The following is a 21,493-nucleotide window of genomic DNA, read 5'->3' as shown; positions in this document are numbered from 1 at the left end:
CAAACTTTGAGAGGAAAAAGGACTAACATGTTAGCAGTAACTGGACCTCCTGTAGAAATACAGGAGCTTACCTTCATTTCTAGCTCTTGGTTTGATGCAGGTAATACCTGAAGTTTTGCTTCCAATTTGTATATAAAATTGAACAAGTCTGGGGAAAAAAAACTTCAGTTTATTTACAAGTAGACAAGTTCAAAGAGCTTTCCCCTTTGTATTTTGATGTATTAGAAAAAGAAAAACCTCCAGCAATCATTAACTACTACTTTTAAAATCAAAGGGCATATGACAAGCAGAAACTATTTAGATTATAATAACTTAATTCTTTAACCATTAAGAAAAAGTTAATTAATATGACCATTTATTTTCTTCTTCTTTTTTTTTTTTTTTGAGATAGAGTCTCATTAGGTCACCCTCAGTAGAGTGCTGTTGTATCACAGCTCACAGCAACCTCAAACTCTTGGACTTAAGAGATTCTCTTGCCTCAGCCTCCCAAGTAGCTGGGACTACAGGTGCCTGCCACAAAACCTGGCCATTTTTTTGTTGCAGTTGTCATTGTTCAGCTGGCCTGGGTTCGGTTCAAACCTACCAGCCTTGGTGTATGTGGCCAGAGCCATAACCACTGTGCTATGGGCGTTGAGCCCATTTATTTTATTCTGAATAAAAATTTAAACAAAAGAAATTACTTTAACTCCACTTCATAATGACAGTCTGATGTAATTTAATGGAATTACTAAAACAGATAAATTCCTTAAATCTACATAACACCATCCTTGGAAACTCAAGATGAGGAAAAATCTAACATTAAGAAGTTGTATACTACATGAGTCATTGCACAAATTTTGCGTTGTACAAAAAACAAGAAACATAAAATCCATGGGGACAGACACAAATGCAACACTGACAAGCTGAGCAAGTTGAAACTTGCATGGGTGAATCAGAAAGGACGTTGACTTTCTTGGAAGTAAAATAATGGACCATAACTGTCTGAAGACTTTTAGTGACACACATATCTTTGTTTAAGGGCAGACAATTACTTGTCACTGATTTAGACTTGGCTGACTAACTTTTTCACAACTGACACTCAGTCAATGTGACGTAAATTATGCCTCAGTCCCTGGTAACCCACAGAGCGCTTAACAGGTACATCTCAGAGAACAATGAGGAAGGAAAGGGAAAGAGATTGAAGGCAGGAACAATATGACACAGAACCCAAATTTTAGTGAGGAGAAGGTCAAAAAATTTAAAACTTCAAAAATGTTTCCTGCCTTCCAATTCTCAAATAATTTAATTGATTAACAAAAAAGCATGCGTCCATTTTAGGTGTGCTACTATTTCATTGGACCTTAAAAATCAAACAGTTCTCTATTTTACCAGTAGGTGTCAGTGTAGGTATTTTAAATTTCTGGGGCAGTTTCAGTAAGAGAACACAAAATCAGATAAATGAGGATGCATCATTTTGGGGACACAGAATTTAAAATTAGAAAACCTTTGTTTCACATGGCATACCTTAAAAATAATACTAAATAGTTTTCATAATAACATGAAACTTTAGATAACCAAGCACTAGCATATTCTAGCATATTCATATTTATATAAGCATATTCATATTTATATAATCCATATATTCTATGGATATATACCATCCATAGAAACTCGCTGAACACATATTAGTGAATTTTGCTATGATTTCTGTAGAAAACTACCTATTTTACCATAGAGTTAAAGTTTTCTTTATTTTTACCTATTAGCATCTCTCTATAAACTCTCTATAACATAACAGAATGTTTTAGCATAGACTACATCGTATGATAAACACCATGTCCATGCAGAAGTATACCAATTAACTACTTACCTGATACTTCTAGTGTCCAGAGGAACAGTCCTCGCTTCCCTTTTCCCAGGGCCATTGAAGTAGAGAGATTTGCCATCATTGAGTGTTCCACAGCCAGTTCCAACCTGGCCGCCAGTTATCTTGTACCACAGAGGGCTGAGCTTCCCCTCAAATCTATCGAACATCTCACTGTGATTAGGGACATTGGACACACAGGTTCCTTGCGCAGCTTCAGAAGAAAGAAATACACAGGAGAGATGGTTGGAATCACAGAACATTCAACAATGAACAAAGGAAGAATTTCCATTGGTATTGGGAAAGGAAGACATGTGAGAATTTGTATCTCACAATTATCTGCTTGAAAGACAGCCATTATCACCATAGTCAAAAATGCTGTTCTGCCTCTGTAGTTTCTTACATTTAAATAGAGACATTGGCAACTACACATTTCCATAGTTCTTGCTACTGACGATTTGTGTGAACTGAGAAATAGATTTTGTGTACTAGAAAATTTGCTCATTTGTTGTCCTACTGTGGGCTCAAGAAGGAAGGGGCATCAGATTCAGATTTAAAAAAATACCCTTGAGGGCAGTGCCTGTGGCTCAAAAGGGTAGGGCGCTGGCCTCATATGCTGGAGGTGTCGGGTTCAAACCCAGCACTGGCCAAAAAACAACAACAATAACAAAACCCTTGAAACTATGAGTGACAGCATTCTGCCCGGAAGCCCTGCCACAACATATGTTTGTCCTTGGTCACATGCCAGACGAAGACCAGAGCATTGAAAAGCCGGGAAGAAGCCTTTTGAAGTGGTCTCCAGGAAAAGTCCAAAAAGAGATTCTGAAGCTTATAATATTTACTCCAATTTTACTCTTTAATCTTGGCTGCCTTTTCATTTTTGTGGGTAGCAACATCCAAAGGTGACTGTGGTCAGAAAATACTTTCCTTGTAAAATTCTCTTCAGAGAATTGGATTTTTCATTTCATAAGTTGCATTTTTACCTTAGGTGAAATGTTCACCTTTTTTTTTTTTTTTTTTGCAGTTTTTGGCCAGGGCTGGGTTTGAACCCACCACCTCTGGTATATGGGGGCCAGCGCCCTACTCCTTGAGCCACAGGCACTGCCCTGCATTTTTACTTTAAATGTATAAAATTACACTTCTTCTAAGAAGCAATATAAAGAGTTCAGGGAGGCTTCGCAGTCTAGTAGTGAAGAGCTTGGGTTTGGGTTCTGGAGAATGACAGCCAGGCTCTCACATCCCACTCTAGCAACTCCCAGCTGTGTGACCCTGGGATAGCTAGTAAACCTATATGTGCCTCAGTTTCCTCAAATATAAACCAGGTTTATAGTACGATGCCACAGGGTTATTGGTAGAATTAAATGATATTAAATACAAAGCCATACTTTAGTGCCTGGCAGGAAGTAGGGCCTCAACCTGTTGCTATCATATAACAAATCCTGGGTATTTTGTGTTATATAGTTTCTTCCTTAGGTAGCTCAAAAGTACAAAATATCTTAGCACCTCATGGGCCTGGGTTGCAAATTCGTACAATTCTAAGACTTACAGAAAAATATGAAGGCTGTCCGGAAAGTATCCAGCCATGCACTATGAAAAAGAGAGACATATGTGGATGGACGCTTTCTGAACAGCCCTCGGAAACTCAGGAGCTATTCTGTTGGAAGAATAACATGAACTATAGTACAAAGATGAATATTTTACAAGCCAACCATCAGAGACATGTATTCAGCCTTACCGGTGTACCCCAGGTCACAGAAACACACTCCTGAAATGCAGTCCCCACGGCCACTGCAGTAACTGGGACAAGGCTCCGATATATACACTCCATCTAAACCAAATGGAGGCACGTTTTTCTGTGAGCTGCTTTCCTGGATCCATCGGAATCTGGTCTTGCTGTTGGGAAAAACAATACATCTGTTTCTTTTTTTCTTTTCTTTTTTTTTTTTTTTGAGACAGAGCCTCAAGCTATCCCCCTGGGTAGAGTACCATGGCATCACAGCTCATAGCAACCTCCAACTCCTGGGCTCAAGCGAGTCTCCTGCCTTAGCCTCCCAAGTAGCTGGGACCACAGGCGCCCGCCACAATGCCCGGCCATTTTTTTGGTTGCAGCCATCATTGTTGTTTGGCGGGCCCGGGCTGGGGATTCGAACCCGCCACCTTAGGTGTATGTGGCTGGCGCCTTAGCCGCTTGAGCCACAGGTGCCGAGCCTACATCTGTTTCTTGTACCAACATCTCAGACAAAGCACTAGAATACAGAAAGGTAAAGAAAAACTCAGGAAAGATCGAGTATTCATTTGAAAGTCACACTTGCTTGACTGCACAGCTAAGGTGTCTCTCTCGGCTCTTTCTAAAAGATTCTTGATTTCTCTTTCAGCATAAATGTTTCAATGCTGGGAGGATATTAGGTCTAAAGGACTTTTGATGGCCAGAACATATCATAGGTTTTACTTGTGTATTTTGTCACTTTCTGTTGTTTTAGGAATATATAAAATCCAGAAACATATTCCTTTACTTAATAATTTCACCCTTCCATTGCATTGATTTTATAAGCCTTTTCAAAAGAGGCTATTTGAGAATTTTGAAAACATCAAGTAAAATGTTCTTCATTAGGACATGTAAGGGAACTCCGGCTATTCGCTGTTGCCATGCTTCAGGTAGGGAAGAATTAAGTTTGCACTGACAGCTCCATTCCCTTCTGTGCCATCTTTCCCTTCCTTTTTATCTCTCATCTTCAAATCTCCACGATGCTCATTCTGTGAACTCTTAGCAACCAGTTAGGTTACCAGTGAATACCAGTAACTGCCAATGAGCAAAAGAGGCAAACTAGTCCCAATGCTTCAATACCCTGGATCACTGAGGGATTGGGGACTGGCCAGTCCTCCTAGCTCTAGAACAATAGTTTTGATACTGCCAAACTAACACTGGTCCCAAACGCTTTCCAATCTTTTCAACATATTCTCTTTTCAAATATATGAACACATATATACATCTATGATTTCATACCAGAGAAATACCTCTTCCTTCTCAGCTCTACTAAAATCAAAGGAGGAAGATGTATTAAATTCCAACACATTTTGCTGCCCATATTTATAGACTGTTGAGTGAACCTAGTTTCCTAGTAAACAAGGATGAAGAATCATAAAGATTAATGAAGACTATTAAGGATAATGGTAGAGAAAGACAGCTCCCTCTGCCTTCCATTACTGTGAAATGACATGGCAGTATGCGAATGCACTGCTTTCCAGCTCTTCAAAGGGCTTTGGAAATTGGGTGACACTGAACCATAACCTGGCTTTTCTTTTCCTTCATTATTTTAACTATTTTTGGCAAATTTTCAACATGTAACCAACAGTGTTATTTGCCAGGCTTAAAAGTTTTCAGAGATTGTCTATTAATGCAAGCCTCACTTTGAGTGAGTTAAAAGTAAGATGAACTTATAAAAGCATTTCCTTTGGGGCTAGTTCAAAATACATTGGCCTTAGAAGGGGAATTAATCAAATCAGGGTAATTTTTAAGGCAAAAAGGGAATGAATTGAAGACAATTATAAAAATAAGACAAAAGCAAATACATACATACATATGTATATGTATATATAGCTGTTCTAGTATCATGGACCTTGAGAAAATTCCTTCCATTGGAGTTGTAGTATTATTTAGCCTGTGAAGGTATTTTTCCTCTCAAGGAAAGTAAATGAAATTGATAAATATCAATATTTGCCAATTGCTTTGAAGGAAAATGTTAAGGCCTCTTTGCTCCTTCTAAAAGAGAGATTTCGCATCTGTGATAAATAAGGACAACAAGCCAATTCAGTGATACCAGTCCTCTTGGATGAGAAATCACGCTTGCTGCTTCTTATGTTTCTATAATAGAACCCAGAGAAACATGAATCCAAGATTTCTGCCATATGGAAAGTAATAAAACAGAAAGAACAACTTCTTTCCCCTCCTCTAAGCTTTCCCACTTAGGTATGATGAGGGCATCTCTCCATCAACTGCTCCACTTCATGGAAGAAGCAGGCTGATCTGGCTTCAGAAGAATTTAGAAAGTTGAAGAATTCTAGAAAAAGTTTTACTAACTTGATAGTGAATGAAGGACAAGTGAAACCCTTTATCCCATCTTTGTTTCTTGGGGTCCTGTACTTTTCATTGTAATATTAAAATAATCAAGTTCTGCTCTGGCCAGAGTAAGGAGGCACCCCTGTTTGCAGATCCTAAGGTTCCTACAGACTCAATGAGCAGAGTGCACTGTTACATGTTTGAAAAGATGAAAGATCTCAGGAGTTTAATATTAAGGAACCGATGTTTGAATAAGAAAAAAGTTAACAATTACTAATCCTGGCTAGGAGGGCGAGTCTAGGACATGGTGAGTCATAGTTGAGAGTCCTGGTAGAAAACTGTATTTCAGTGAAAGGGCAAGAGATGGTTCCTCTCTTTCTTCTTTCAATCTTTGTGAGCTGATTTTTGGTTGGAAGGTACAAATCAAAATAACAAAAGGTGTTATGGGCCATGGCCTAAGTCATGCCTGTTGCTACTTTGTTCTCTTCTCTGTGGCCCAACTTTGGGATTGAACTTAAGTAGTTTATAAGGTCAAGGTTGCTGGAATAGGAAGAATGGGCAAGAGAAAGACTAGTCAGAGAGAGACTGATACAGCTCGGCCAACTGTCCCCTTCAAACCTCAGGTTGAAATTTGATCCCCAATGTTGGGGGTGGGGCCTGGTGGTGGGAGCTGTCTGAGTCATGTGGGCAGATCCCTCAGGAAGGGCTTGGTGCAGTGAGTTCTCCTGCTACTTCTTGAGAGAACTACTTGTTACACCGAGCGTCTCCTTACCCTTTTCTCCCTTCTTCCTTCCTCCTGCTTGCTGCCTTTTGCCTTCTCCCATGACTGGACGCAGTCTGGGACCCTCCTAGAACCAGCTGCTGGCTCTACACTTCTTGTACAGCCTGCAGACCCATGAGCCAAACAAACCTCTTTTCTTCCTGAATTACCCAGCCTCAGCTATTCTTTTATAGCAACACTAACAGACCAAGACAGAGACCATTAGAAGAAGGAAGGAAATAAATGGGCCAAAGTTAAGCTAGTATGACTAGATTCCACTCTTTTAAAGTAGAGCAGATATACCCTTGTGATCATTGATAGTATTAATGTATTTGTGTTATTCTTGCCTTTTCGAGGAACCAGTAGAATGCAGAACAATGATTTCTTGCTAAATAGCACTGAATTTATTTTGGAAAATACACAAAAAAAGGGAAGGTATTTTCATTATGGTTAATCACTTCTTGCTGGTCTTTATTCTTTGTCCAACATCTCTTAATTCAAGCAACATTTAGCAAGCACATACAGCACGCCAGGAGGGCAGGTGGTACTGTGTCTGCGAAACCCAGACACAGTTCCCGCCCTCACATGGTCCACACTCGAGTGGGGAGACACTTACTCGGGCACCCACAGAAAGAATGTACCTGTGTCACCTGACAGCCACCCCTGAGCAGGACATGGAGCTAGGAGAGCCTGCCACAGAAGTCTTTGACTTGAGAGCCAGGGAGGTCTAGGAAGGATTTGGAGGAAGTAACGACTGAGAAGAAAGAGTTTAATCGGATGCAATTTTACTAGAAATAAACCAGTGTGGTCTGACTACCCAAATCATTCAATAAAATTGCCCCTTTTGTTTTGCATTTGCCGGATAAGGAAAAAAGGAAAAGACTCTTTTTCTTTGTCTCTTTCCCCGACTTTCATCTTTGTTTGAAGGGTGCCTCAGGGATCAGAAGAATTGGCTTCTACACCTCACTCTTCCAGCACCACACAATTCAGAGAGATGCTGCATCCACCTCTCAAACCAGGAAGGTTCCTGCGCACCCGCACGTCCTGTGCACAGGGGCACAGGTGATTGGTGGTGGTAGAGACATTCAGTAGAATACCAAGCAACTGTGTTTCTAGGCCTGCACAGAGATACTCACTCTTTCACACTCTACATACGGAACCTAGGCAGGCCATGTGGTATAGTCTCTGGATAGGGAGGCCTCTGGGAGTCCAGAGAGATAAAACATATTTTCACCACCACCCACATCTTTCTTCTATAGGTAAGAACACAAAGAACTAGTAAGGGCACAGACTGTTCCTTTAAGAAAATAGCTTACAGTTATTTCTGAAAGAGCAAATGTTCTAGTAACTACTGCAAGCATGCTGCCTCGTGGAAAATAGCTCCAAATTTTAACAATTTTAACACTTAGAATTCTCAGCTTTCCAACATTGCACTTGGAGATATCTGAGTTTAACATATTGCAGAAGGAACAACAACAGCTCATTTAGTTGGGGTAAAGTAGAAACATATTTACTACTCTTCAGCAGAGGGTTCTTCATCACAAATGCCATCACCCAGCAAGCTGGATGCTATCCAAATTAACCGGGAAGGAGAATTCTAATGGAGATTTCTTCTTCCAAAAGCTGAGGTCCAAGAAAATATTAATATTTTAGGAGCTTCAAAATATTGTCTCACTTTGTGATGCTAAGGACAACCTTTTCTTACTTCTTTTTTTTTTATAGTAACATATGCATTTTTATTAACCCATTAAATAAGATACGATGACAAGTTTGGCAACTAACAATTTAAAGGTATTAATGAGCTTAGTCTCCATGTACATATTTTTTGAGACAGGGTCTCACTCTGTCACTGGGGCTAGACTGCAGTGGTATCATCATAGCTCACTGCAACCTCAAATTCCTGAGCTCAAATGATCCTCCTGCCTCAGCCTTCTGAGTATAGGAAGTCTCCAAATTATAAACATCTGACTTATGCACAACTCGCACTTATGAATGGAGGCTATTACAGATACTATATAAATGTACCTGCGCCAACTTACATACAAATTCAACTTAAGAACAAACGCACAGAAACTCTTTTGTTTGTAGTCTGGGGAGTGCCTGTAGCTAGGACTACAGGCATGCGCCACCATACCCAGCTTTTTATCTTTTTGTAGAACCTTTTCTTACTTTTAATATGTGGCTTTTCCATTTGTGTTATTTCACTCAACATCAAATGAATTGTAGTTTCAGAGTCCGCTGTATATTATTTGGCTTAAAGAAACTCAAACTGGATTTGTGTTCCTTGGCTCCTAAATGTATTATTTACTTTCACAGTGACGTCTTCCCAGCACCCTGATTGTAGTAAAGATGTGACACTTGATGTCCCTAACTTCATGTCAGGCAACACCTATCTACTTGGGAGAGCTTGGTTTCAGAAAACATGGGAAGAAGGCGGCAGCGGTGGAGGAGAGGGCTACGAAGGCTACAGTGTACGTGAGTGTTACATGATCAGATGGCTGTTTAGCTGCAAACACAGCCATGTTTTTATGGATAAGGAAAAATGTCCAGGTGAAGCCTAGAGAGTAGGATCCAGAGCTGCGAAGAACAATGGATTAGGGACCTACTCCCAGGGAGAACTGTCTTAATCAAGAAACTTTCCTGTCCTAGATATTCTTAGAAGAGGGAGCCTAGTAACAAGTCTCTTGTTGACTTTAAGAATTCCTGTGGCCAATGACTGCTCTGTGCTTCTTATTCCCTCTTTTTATTGTTGTTTTGAGCAGGAATATCTGCTGTGGCTGCTGTCATGGCCTTACCACTTCATGTTGGGTGTGGGGCAAGTAGATAACCTGTGTATGGGCCAAGAGGAGGCACACCCACACCTCAATCTGGTGGAGACGGTAAGATCAGGGCGTGAGTGCCAAATGCCCTGACAGGATGAGAATTTGGGGGTCTTGGGAGGAGAGTGAGTACATTTTTCATGTGCTAAAGATGGGAATTATTGGTGCTAGGACAGACCTGGTAGATTGTTTCAATAATGAAACAGACCTGGATAGACCTGGTAGATTTTTCCAATTCATTTATCACACTTCCTTTTGGATACACTTCTCTGTAAGGTGACTTCTGTGGACTTCCTATCAAAAAAGGGAGTCTATTTCTTCACTTTTTAAATCTAGCCTGGCTTTGTGATTTGCTTTGACTACTAGGATATGGCAAATAGGACTTTGTGGCTACTTTTGTTCTTTAGGAACTCTGGAACCACCTAACTGTGCAAATACTGGGATGAAGACCCTGCAGAGGAAAAAGTCCCACTGGTTCACTAACCAGCTCATCAGCTGAAGGCAGCTACGTGATGGAGCCCAGGAGAAGCCAGCAGAAGAATCACCCCTCAGCTGACTCCACAGAGCCACGAGGGATAATAAATCATTACAGTTTCAAGCCACTAAGTTTTGAAGAAATGTGTTGTATAACAACAGACAACTATACAAATATTATCCTGGGCTCTACTGAAGAATATAAACAAATAGTAAGGATTGTTTTTTAAGAAGTGATGCATCTGTGTATCTGGGACTCCCTTTTCTTTTTACTGGCTAAAAGAGATGACAAGATCTGGAATAGCTGCCTTGGATCTAGTAGGAAAGCAGAACCGCCCTGTCAACTCTCAACTGCTCACCCTCGGACCAATGTATGAGAAAAAAAACTTCTACCTTGTCTTAAAATTCTTAAGACAGTGTGTTTGTGTGTTTCTCTGTTACAGTAGGTGGGGCTGTATCCTAACTATCGAAGACTGTAAGTCAAATTCTTAAATTTCACTGAAGGTGATAAACTTGTCAACTCTGCCCCCTCCACATCAAATATCTAAAGCACTTGAGTCCCTCTTGATGAACTACAAAGAACACTGACATGTTCAGACAACAAAATTACCTACAAATTGACCTGGATCTGCTGGTTGATAACTCTTTTGTGAAACAGCTGATGTTTAAAGATTATGCTTCAAGGTTTAGCAGATTAGCACAAACACTTGAATATCCCTTTACAAGTTCCTTCCCAATCCAGGAAGTTTGCTACCAAAGGCTGTAGTGTAACTTTTTGAGGTGTGCAGATCTAGTGACAAGGGGCAGCAGAGAGTACAACAAGCTTGTCTAGCCATATGATGATCAACCACCAGTAAATTTGGTGATTAGGTGAAAGTTGTCACAGACAGAATGGTCCCTAAGAACTTTATGGATAAGCCACTTCTATAGATTGCTAAGCTTTTACCCTTACATATAAGTCAGAAGCAAACAGGTTATGTTTGGTGACTTAACCCCCATCTCTGTGGTTTAACCCAACAAAAGTTTGTTTCTTGCTTGTTTTATTATTTTATTTTTTTTGAGACAGAGTCTCACTCTGTTGGCCCAAGCTTGAGTGCTATAGCATCAAAGCTCACAGCAACCTTAGTCTCCTTGGCACAAGCAATCCTCTTGCCTCAGCCTCCCAAGTAGGTGGGACTACAGGTACCACAACACTTGGCTAATTTTCCTAGTTTTAGTAGAGAGGTCTTCCTCTTGCTTAGCTGGTCTCGAACTCCTGAGCTCAAGCAATCCACCCACCTTAGCCTCCCAGTGTGCTAGGATTATAGGCGTGAGCCACTGTGCCCGGCTTATTTCTCAACTATTTCGTATGTCCAGGGTAGGTTGGCAAGGGAGTCTGCTTTTTGTACTCAGGGACACAGACTAACGTATGACTCATCTCAGTACACGCTTCTCTGAAGCAGGGAACATGTCAAAATTCACACGGGCTCATATGTTTCATTGCCATTCACATTTCATTCAGCCAGGCAAACTCTAAAGAGTGTGGAGAATGTATAATCTTCTCTTGTTCTAGGAAGGAAGAAAGCTGCAGATATTGTTGAGAGACACCAAGGAGTATACCAACCAGGGGTTATATCATCAGGAAGCAGAGTGCAGCTTCTGACATCACTTCTAAACAGAAATGGTTTGACTGAGTTAGAATTAATGTCATATCCTAGGATTAATTAAGAAGTGAACTTAGAACTTGAAAAATGTTTTATGTTTTATAAAATGATATAGTTAAAAAATACCAATCTCTGTGTTGCCTACTGTATCTGGTACAGGCATATACACTATAGATTTATTATAGAATGGCAAGCCTGGACAAAAGTATATCTATTTTAAAAATCAGAACGTGTCTGTTTTCTTTCTTTTTACTCTAAAATGGTGATTAAATGATCTTACATTTTCCCATTCTGTCTTAGCTGCCTGGATGCCAAGAGTTAAATTTGTTGTCCTATTATGAAAACTAATTCAAGTTCTCAGTTCATAGATCTCATTCTTCTGTCAATTGATCTTTAGTCTTTCTATTGTTTTATTATTTATTTCCATAGGCATTTAAAAGGATCATTTATATTTCAAGGTATCTCAACTTGTCAATGTAAGGAGGCATTAAATCATTAAAAATCTATATATGATGGGAGTTTGAGATAATAATGTTTTATAAATCATTTAGCCTTTATCATACTTTGCTCACTGCGGTATTCAGCGCCCAGATCAGCAGCTGAATAAACCACATGCATAAATTTGTCTCACTCACAAGCATGTGCCTGTGTGTCTGTGTGCGCATACGAGCACACATATACTTATTTTGGAAATTTTGCCCTAGGGTTCTGTTCCTTAAGAGTCTTTACTTGTCTAAGTATAGCTAGACTAAATTCTTACAGGTTGTTGAGATAATTGAGATAAGTAAATGTTCTTAATAAATGGCAGCCATTGCATACAGCAAGAATCTGTGCTGATCATAATCTTGAAAGACACAATCTTGAGTGTTAAAATCCTAAAAGATCAAGAAGATCTCTAAAGTCTAAAATTTCTTTCTTTCTTTTTCTTTCCTTTTTTTTTTTTTGTTAAGCAGGTCTGGGCCAGGTTCAAACTCCCCACCCCGGTGCACAGGGCTGGCATTCTAACCACTGAGGTGACCCACCAAGACCAAAATTCCTAATGTATAAAATCTCCAAAATTATAATCCCCCCAAATTAAAATCCTAAATATTGAAACCCTGAAAACTAAATCCTAGGGAAGAGGTCAGTGCGTTTGTGGCAGTTCGCAGTGCTGGTCACATTGTTTGGGGTACAACTTCTGCCACTTCAATAGATTGCTAAGATTGTCGTTGTCTTTATTAGGAAATTAAATACGGTTGAAGGAGAAGTGTGTGGGTGCCATGCTGACAAGAGGCAGACTCCATTTAGGTGTCTACTTCACTGGATTGAAGAATACTTGGAACCTATAAAGTGTTATTTTGGGTGTGCCTGTAAGGGGATTTCCACAGGAGATGAGTTGTGCTCCTGGGAGGATCACATGGGAAAGATCTGCCTGCAACGCTGGACAGCACTATCGGATCACCTGGGCCACAGAGAACGGACAGAAGGAAAACTGGTTTCTCTCTGCAAGTGGGGACAGACTTTCTTTTGCTGCTTTGACAACAGAATTCTAGGCTCTCTGGCCTTTGGACTCCAGGACTTATACCAGTAGCCTGAGAGTCACACCATCAGCTTCCATGGTGCTGGGGGATTTGGACTGAGTCATGCTACCAGCATCCCAGGCTCTCCAACTTTCAGACTGGCTATAACGGGACTTCTCAGCCACTGTAATTGTGGGAGTCAACTTCTCCTAAAAAGTCCCTTCTCATATGTCTATCTGAATATCTGATTGTTTCTATCTTTCTGGAGAACCCTAATACAGATTTGGTATTTGGAGGCCAAATATCATTCCTTCTTACTGTACTGTATACAACAGGATTGGAGAAATCTGTGACACTGTTCCCTTGCAAGAAGTCTGTGGGAAGCGTGTGAAGCTACTTAATGGTGAAAGATAAAATTTTAAAAGCTAATTGGTGCTGTCAAAGCAGTAAATTGCTTAATTGTTGTGGCTGACCAATAACCAGACTTTCAAATGAATAGTGTACACTTACAAAATTTGTAGACCACAGCCATTCTTGAAATGTAAGTGCAGGAAGTATTTTGAAGATCATAGAAAAGGTGGAAATACAGGAAAAAAACAAAAGACATTTCTCCTTCCAAATTACTCCGCCACGTACAGCTTCTGCTCCCTCACACAGAGCACCGATTTGCTATGCTGTGTATTTTGTCTTTTCATCATTTCCTACACAGGAAGTACAAATTGCGTACAGACTTCTAGAGAGTTCTAATTTGCTTTCTGCCTTTTTTTGAAGACCTGGCTCTATGAAAGTGTATCATCACAATTTTACTTTGTGTGCAAGGATTATACATGTACATAAAAATGTTGAAAAATTCCTCAATAAATGAAGAGATGTCCTTTTTATACACATATGTTTGGGAAAGATAAAACTTCTTGAGACCTCTGCTCTTTTGGTGACTGTGTATGTGGTGGTGACCCATTATGGTCTTTGATCCTTCTCATCAAAAGACTTCGGCTGTTTGTCGTGGAATTTCCAATGAGCATAGTTATAAAGGTGCACACACAATCACTGACCATGGCGATATGCATGCATACGTTTTGCTTTTTGACCCATTTCTTTATGAATGTGGTTTTTCTGCTCATGTCTGTTACATCCATGCAACTGTGTTTAGTATGTTTGAGGGTTTACGCTTGCAAAGATGTATGTGTTCTCTTATTTCCTGTTTTATTGTGTAAAGCACCCTATGAAGTGTTCTGTTATATTTTTACATGTTTCTGTCTTTTAAAGAATTAAAAAATTATTTTTTTCAGAATTACATTTTTGGGATTTTGATTAGGGCTTTCAACATTTGAGATGATGGCATTTGGGATTGTGTGTTTTGGCCCAAACCCAATGAGCATGATTACTTTACCTGGATGCAAGTGACCTGGGAATAACAATAGTGATTCTTGTCCATTCTTCAAAGTCCCCTGTGTGATAGACGGTGGGCTCACTCAGTTCTCTGGAGTTTCCTTCACATCCTTTGCCTGCAGAAGCTGGGTAACAGCCTTCTTTCACCAGAGACCAGGACATACCGGCATCGTGAGAGTACTGAAGAAGAACTGGGGCAGTACTGCTGAACTGACTGGCACATGCTATGTTTATCTGGTAAAAGGAAAGACAGGTTTGGGTTCCAAATCATCATTCAACAAATAAGGCACCTGCAGCAGCCAGGGTGCCTTCCAGTGAGTCTGCGTTATGTTTACGATGATAAGGTCGGTGCAGCTCAGTCCCAACCAAGACCCTGCCATTGATTCTAGAATTCTTTGTTTAGGCAAGCAAGAGGCACTTTTTAATGGAAAACTGGACCAGCTACTCATGTTGTGAATTTCTTGGTTCTTCAGTCTCAGGCCACAAATAAGACTCCAATAAACTATTTTCTTCACCTGCCCAGCGGGTATAAACAGAGGGAAGCAGAAGGAGAGGCAGCCGCCTTCTCCAGCATAGGAAGGCTACCTGAAGACAGGGCTGTCCTCTCTGCTTTCAGTGGAATAAGCATCTTTATTCTGTTTTCTCGCCAAGAATAGTAAGAAATCATTTTCAACTTAGATGAAAGAACATCAGATAAGCAACATAATCCAGAAATAAAACTATTACTGTTCTGTGCATTCACGTGGAAGATTATCACCATAGGATTAATAACATTTAAAAAGACTGTAAAAAATGCAATTTAAGTTGCATTGCCTCAGTAAAACTGTATTTATTTTTCTATGTTTTCTTCTAATCTCTAGAGGAAAGTATATATTTTGGTCATATAGTCAAAATAATCATACTTCTAGAACTTTCCTCTTTCTATTTAACATAAGTTTATTATTATATGTGGCATGCTAAAAACGTATCTTTTTTCTTCACTTGAATTGTTATAATCAGATAAATCCCTAGGAGTAGGAATTACTGAGATAAAATGTAGGTATTTTCTAGTTATATGTGTTCATTTTATATCAGTTGAGTCCAAATGAATCATGGCCCTGGATATCATTACAGTTTAAGATAGTTTCTTTCTGAATTAATAAATGTAGAAATAAATTTTACTACTGTTTTAGGTTATTATTCCCTCATAATTATAAATGTAAAATTCTTTTTATTATATATATTATTATAAATGATATTTACTTAATTACATTCTATTTTATATGAATGGTCTATTCATGTCTTATTTCATGGGTTGGGTGGAGAGCCACCATATGATTTTATTATATAAGACTTTATGAGTAAGAGTAAGTAAGTCAATTTTTATGGAAGGAAAACTGAAATAAGGAATCAAAAGAGCATGATCATGACTAAGGAATAAAGGATGAAATAAAGGAGGATAGGGTAATACTATTGGACTAGAGCTCAAGAGGCCAACCAGTGAATCCTTGGGTAATTATAAGATAGCTTTATCTAGTTTTTTACAAGAAGATTGTTTATATGTTCCTTATTTCCATACTCAGAGCTAGAAACTATCCCTCAGATGGATTTACAGTTTGGCTAGTAGAAATTACCCTGTGACTCATTTATCCAAGTTTATATAGCCAAAATTCAAGAATATAATTAAAGATTTGAACCTCTCAGATGTACGATTAAACTCTTGTATCATGGATTGCTTTTATTCTTGCATTACTCATTGGTAAGAATGGCCTTGGGTTGGCTTGTGGTAAGAGCAGCCATACTGGGCACACATAGCTTTTTGTCTTGAACTTACTATGACTGCTGTTGTTTCTAAAGCAGACAAGTCATTGGAACTTTGAGTTCCATGACAAGTTTGTGCTTCAGAAATCAGGCTAATGGAATGGTGTAGACCTTCTTTTCTTGGGTGTATTAAATGTATAACTTATCTTTTTTTTTTTTTTTGGTGTATAACTTATCTTAAACTTTCCATTAAAGATGTATTCATACCTTCAATAAATACTCTCCAAGCATCAGATACATATGCTTAAGTTTATCCTACCATTAAAAACAAAACAAAAGAAAACAAAAATTCTCCCTGATTGTGGTCTGGCTCTTAACTATGCAGCTAACCAGGTTGAGAGAAAGGCCGTCTTCATTAGGTAGACTTCTTTATTCAACATTTTTGAACCCATTATAATCTGACTTTCGCTGCTACCACCCCAGTGAAAGTGCCAGGGAGCCCTCTATCTAACTAAATCCAATGGGAAAATTTAATCCTTTTTTTCCTTCTCTTGCTTCTAACACTGTCCACAACTTTTCTTTTTTTGACTAGTCTGTCTTGCAAGTTGTGGTGTTTTCCAGGATTCAATTCTTGGCTTTCTGATCTTTTTACTGCATGTATGCTCCCTGACCTCATTCATAATTATAACCTCAAATTCCTTCTGAATACCCTTGACTCCCAATGTGGCCTCTCTCTCCTGCTCTCTGGACAAATGTACATTTCAGCTTCCTGTTCTTTTCCATTTCAGCTTCTCATAGGCACCCCTGAATCCACAAGTCTATGTAGTTCTTGTCATCCACCTCCCTAAAACAAATCCTCCTCTTCCAGTATTTCAGTGACTAGAGCCAGAAATGTGGGACTCATTCTAGAATCCATTCTATTACCCAATGAGTCACCAGAACCTGAAAACTGTTAACATCTCTCAGTCCCAGCTACTTATCTTTACAATCCATTTTGAGTTTTTATTGGGCTTTCTCATTTCTGACTTTGATTACAGCTCTAGCATCCTTATTTCACTCAAAATATATTTTGAAATCTGACCACTTCTCTCTATCTCCTCCATTATGACACAGGTCCCATCATCTTGTACTTGGGTCACTGCAACAGCTGCCTAACTGGTCTCTCTGTTTCTGCCCTTGACCTTGCTGATGCAACCCAACACAGTTACCAGATCTATTCTGTAAGAGCCTATGTCAGAATACATCACCCCTCTGCTGGCCATTTCATTTAGAACAGAAGTCAAAGTCTGACCTTACTTCTTTCTACCCGTCCCCCTGTTTACTTTCTCTATTCTGGTCAAAAGGCATCTGTGTGGTTTCTAAAACCTTTCCAGCAACACTCTAACCTCAAGATGTTGGTAGTTTTTGTTGCCTGTCCCTGGAATGATCTTGCTCAGAGAGTTGCATGACTTACTCCTTCACTTTCAATATGTGGTGGGTTAAATGATATTTCATTAGTGAGGCCAACTCAACAACCCATTATAAAATGGTAACCATCCTCCATCACCCTGCTCTACACACTCTTATTTATGTTTATTTTCATAGCCTAGAACCGTGCTTAGAACATAGAGGTTCTAGAAATACTTGCTCAATGAAGGAACATACTTCTTGATTCCAATTTCTTTTGTTAAGTCAACACCCATACTATTGCCAGAACGATACTTCTAAAACACAGGTCTGATTCTGGCACTCAACAGATTACACATCTTCCCTGACTCATTGCTCTTTAGATAATGATCAAGTAATATGACACAGTATATAATGCCAACCAGGACAAGCCTTCTCACCTCTCCTGTGCATACTTGATAGTCCTCAAAGTCAGAAACTTGTACTTTCTCATTTGCACTTTTGCATATTTTCATGTATTTTCTCATTCTGTTTTCTAACTGGAATTCCTCTCCCCAACCCCATTCTTCAGCTGGCTAAGTTTCTATTTCCAGAAACTTCTAATTTCAACTCATCCATCCATCCATCCATTTATTCAACTAACATATTTTTTGAGCACCTATCATGTCAACTCTATCTAGGGTCCTCCCCTAGCCACTACAGAGCCTCTTTCCATTACCGCATTCCTGTGGCTGTACTGTGAGTTTCACTTTTTGGCCTTGCTCACTAGGTCCTGAATTCCTTGAGGCCCAGAGCCATATTTTTAATTTCTACAGAAAATTTACCAGCACTATGTATTTTTATACAAATTATACCAAAAATTCTTGTATACAGTTTTCAAATCAATCCCTGAGTGATTCCATGCTTGTTATTAACTGATAAGAGAATTAAGAGAATGATAATAGAATTAACAGTGAGAATTATTATTTTGTATAAGTGTTATGCATTCTTGCTTATGGTTTAAGTACTTGAAATATTTAACTGTTTTCTTTATTTAGATTTTTTTAAACTTCAGAATATCACCTTACAGACTTTAACACCTATGCTACCATGATTTTGTGACTATGTAAAAAGGTATCCAATGAGAAAATCATAGTATTCTTGAAATATTTTCTATTAATGTTATTTTGTTACCATTTTAGGTGATATCAACAAACTAATCTAGGTTTATATTGATATGAACTGTTATTGATATGTTTCTTCATGGCAATTTAGCATCTGAATCTAAATAAGGAAGGATAACATTTTCCTAATCATATTATTTATGACTAACTTCCTTGTTTACAGACCTGTGAAAATTATATTTGAAGAGCTGCCTATAAACATCTGATCTCTTTAATAATTCCATTTGTAAATTATTCAGCATCTGCATCCTGCCGTTATGTAAGGACCATGTAGTTGTGCTAGCGCATTAAAACTGCATTACTTTTGACCCCAGAATTCACCAATGGGATTTTATTATAAACACAATGAAATTTTGATTAGGCTCTGAAACGAGAGCTTGTCAAAGTAGATACTTGCAATACATGTTGATAGGTTATCACAGAGCTGAAAAACAAGCTTTTAAGAGAAGAATGATGATTAAAGTAAAAATGTACTGAATTTAAGGAAGAGAAATTGTTTGAAAATCCTATGTAAGAGCATAAAATAACTGCTAAGTCCAAAACCTATAGCATGCTGAACAGAAGAACGTATCCATCACCATTCAGAAACATGGAATTCAGTAAGTCGCAATCAGAGGGAAGTCCTAAAAGTCAATTTTATTTTTAATTCTGGTAGAGTTCCAGAAGCACTTAAATAAATACAATCATATAACCACAACTTCTGGGATTAATGAGTTGTTTTCCTTATGAGTAGAGCTGAAAAGCTATACAGTTACAAGATTGTTTAACCTTCTTTCAAGTGAGTCCCTTCTTTGACAGAATATGAAAAATTTGTGTTCTTTCTTTCACTTATAAATCTTTAAGATGTATTACTCTCTAATCTGCTCTGAGAAGAAGTTTGTACATAAATACCTTGAACTGTAGCACATATCCAGGTTTCAGGGTCAAATCCCGAGTTACTGCAAATCGATCTCCATCTGATTTTCCAAATACCATGGCTGAGGGTGTGGCAGCACAGAATGTTTCATTTTTAACCATTCCTTCATTAGCCAACATCAACCACACACTCATTTGATTCATAGGGTAATCAAAAGCTGGCTTCTCATAAAAGTTCTAATAGAAACAATACAAACAAAGAAAGGCAATTTGATAGCTTTGAAAACAAGAAAGGAATTTTCAGTCCATGACATGCTGGGCCATGTACCACCTGCATTTCTAGGAAAATACAGAAGAATCTCTAAATTAACTATTTTTCTTTATAGCCGTTAACTTTTTCTCCTGGTGATTTAACAACTGAAAATATTTTTCCCCTGTGTATCTGATCATTTTATAAACACACAAACAATTCTGCTCGATGACTTAAGCCTTCAGTCTTTTTGACATCTAAATAATCTGTTAACTAGTGCCATAGAGAGGTTTCAAGAAACTAAGTGCAAGCACTTAAACACTCAGTTTTAAGAACCAAATCCTTAAGAAAATGCGTTACCTATCCCATTTACTTTTACAAAGCTCTGTCTTCTTGGAGTCTGGACGTATGAGAAATACCTGGGGTAAAGTTGGGTTGATGACTGGGATGATCTGCTTCTGCTTTTCTGACAGAATGATGATGTCATCGACTGCCCACTGGTCATAGTCCTCCCCTGAGAACACAGGCTGCCACCAGCGGAACCTGGTGCAAGGAGTCTTGGCAGCAGCTGGAAGCTCCAGATAGACAAACCTGCATGAAAGCAAATCATTTATGGCTGAGAAAGGACAAGCCATCTTTTTCCCAGCAGCTGTTAAAAGAACAAGGTAACAACAAGAGAAAATTTAGTTTTGTTTCCTCTCTTGGTAGTTTTGAAAAGTTGTAAACTGGACAAATCAGACAAGAGGATTAATCACGTAGCAAGTTGGGTGTGGTCATGTTTATTTCATTTGGAATTGCATTTTTTAGAGAGGGAGAAAATATTTTAACTGAGTTACCCTGAACTATGACTTCTGACTACCATAAAAATGGTTATAACTTTTTCAAGTTATACCAAGAAAAAATTGCTACTTTGTATGCTATTACATTAAAATAGCACTTAAAATTTTTTCAAAGCTATTCTTGATCATTGCAGAAAACCATAAATATGCATTAAAAATAAAATGTAAATTGCCCATAACATACAGCATGGGTTTGGTCTCTGTGAATGTTTTGATCTATATTGTCACAGCTTGCTTTCTTTTATATAGGTAAGGTATTGTACGTATAGTTGGCATCCTACATTTTAAAACTTAACATATAGCAAAAACACATTCTCATGTCAGTAAAATTATTTCTTAAGATCATTTTAATGTCTGTATAATTTATCATCACATAGACATGCTATTATTAATATTGATTTCACCTTCCTCTATTGTAAATAAGTTTGTGATAAAAAATATGTATGCATAAAGCTTTATCTACAATTCAGTTTATTTTTTTAGGGAAGATTCCTAGAAATGCAATTACCTGGTCAAATAAACTGGTCGTGTTTAAGGCTCTTGATTTTTCCAAATTCCTTTTGGGAAGGATTCTAACAGTTTGCAGGATGCTGTGAAGACACCTATCCTGCTACTCTTGTGTGGAGATAGCACTTGTTGTCACTAAAAAATGATCACTTGTTTGGAAGGCCAAAACAAGATGATTGCTTGAGGCTGGGAGTTTGAGACTAGCTTAGGCAACATAGCAAGACTCCCTCTCTACAAAAAAATTAAAAAAAAAAAAAGCCAGGTGCAGT

General features: G+C 38.5%; 1 protein-coding gene across 2 annotated transcripts in view; it reads right to left on the bottom strand.

Annotated features, from left to right (window-relative positions):
* RELN (reelin) overlaps positions 1-21,493 on the bottom strand; it is a 479,973-nt gene that overhangs the window by 93,456 nt on the left and 365,024 nt on the right. For both annotated transcript variants that reach the window (XM_003782608.3, XM_023518943.1), the window contains 6 exons: positions 20,298-20,469; positions 19,665-19,865; positions 14,486-14,718; positions 3,579-3,736; positions 1,850-2,057; positions 72-148 (listed from right to left, as the gene is read on the bottom strand). In XM_003782608.3, coding sequence (XP_003782656.1) covers positions 72-148; positions 1,850-2,057; positions 3,579-3,736; positions 14,486-14,718; positions 19,665-19,865; positions 20,298-20,469 — 1,049 coding nt within the window. The remainder of the gene's footprint in view (positions 1-71; positions 149-1,849; positions 2,058-3,578; positions 3,737-14,485; positions 14,719-19,664; positions 19,866-20,297; positions 20,470-21,493) is intronic.

The sequence above is a fragment of the Otolemur garnettii genome, unplaced genomic scaffold (assembly GCF_000181295.1).
Source record: "Otolemur garnettii isolate 467f Iridium unplaced genomic scaffold, OtoGar3 scaffold00005, whole genome shotgun sequence".
Classification (NCBI taxonomy): domain Eukaryota; kingdom Metazoa; phylum Chordata; class Mammalia; order Primates; family Galagidae; genus Otolemur; species Otolemur garnettii.
This window is presented reverse-complemented; position numbering and strand designations above follow the sequence as displayed.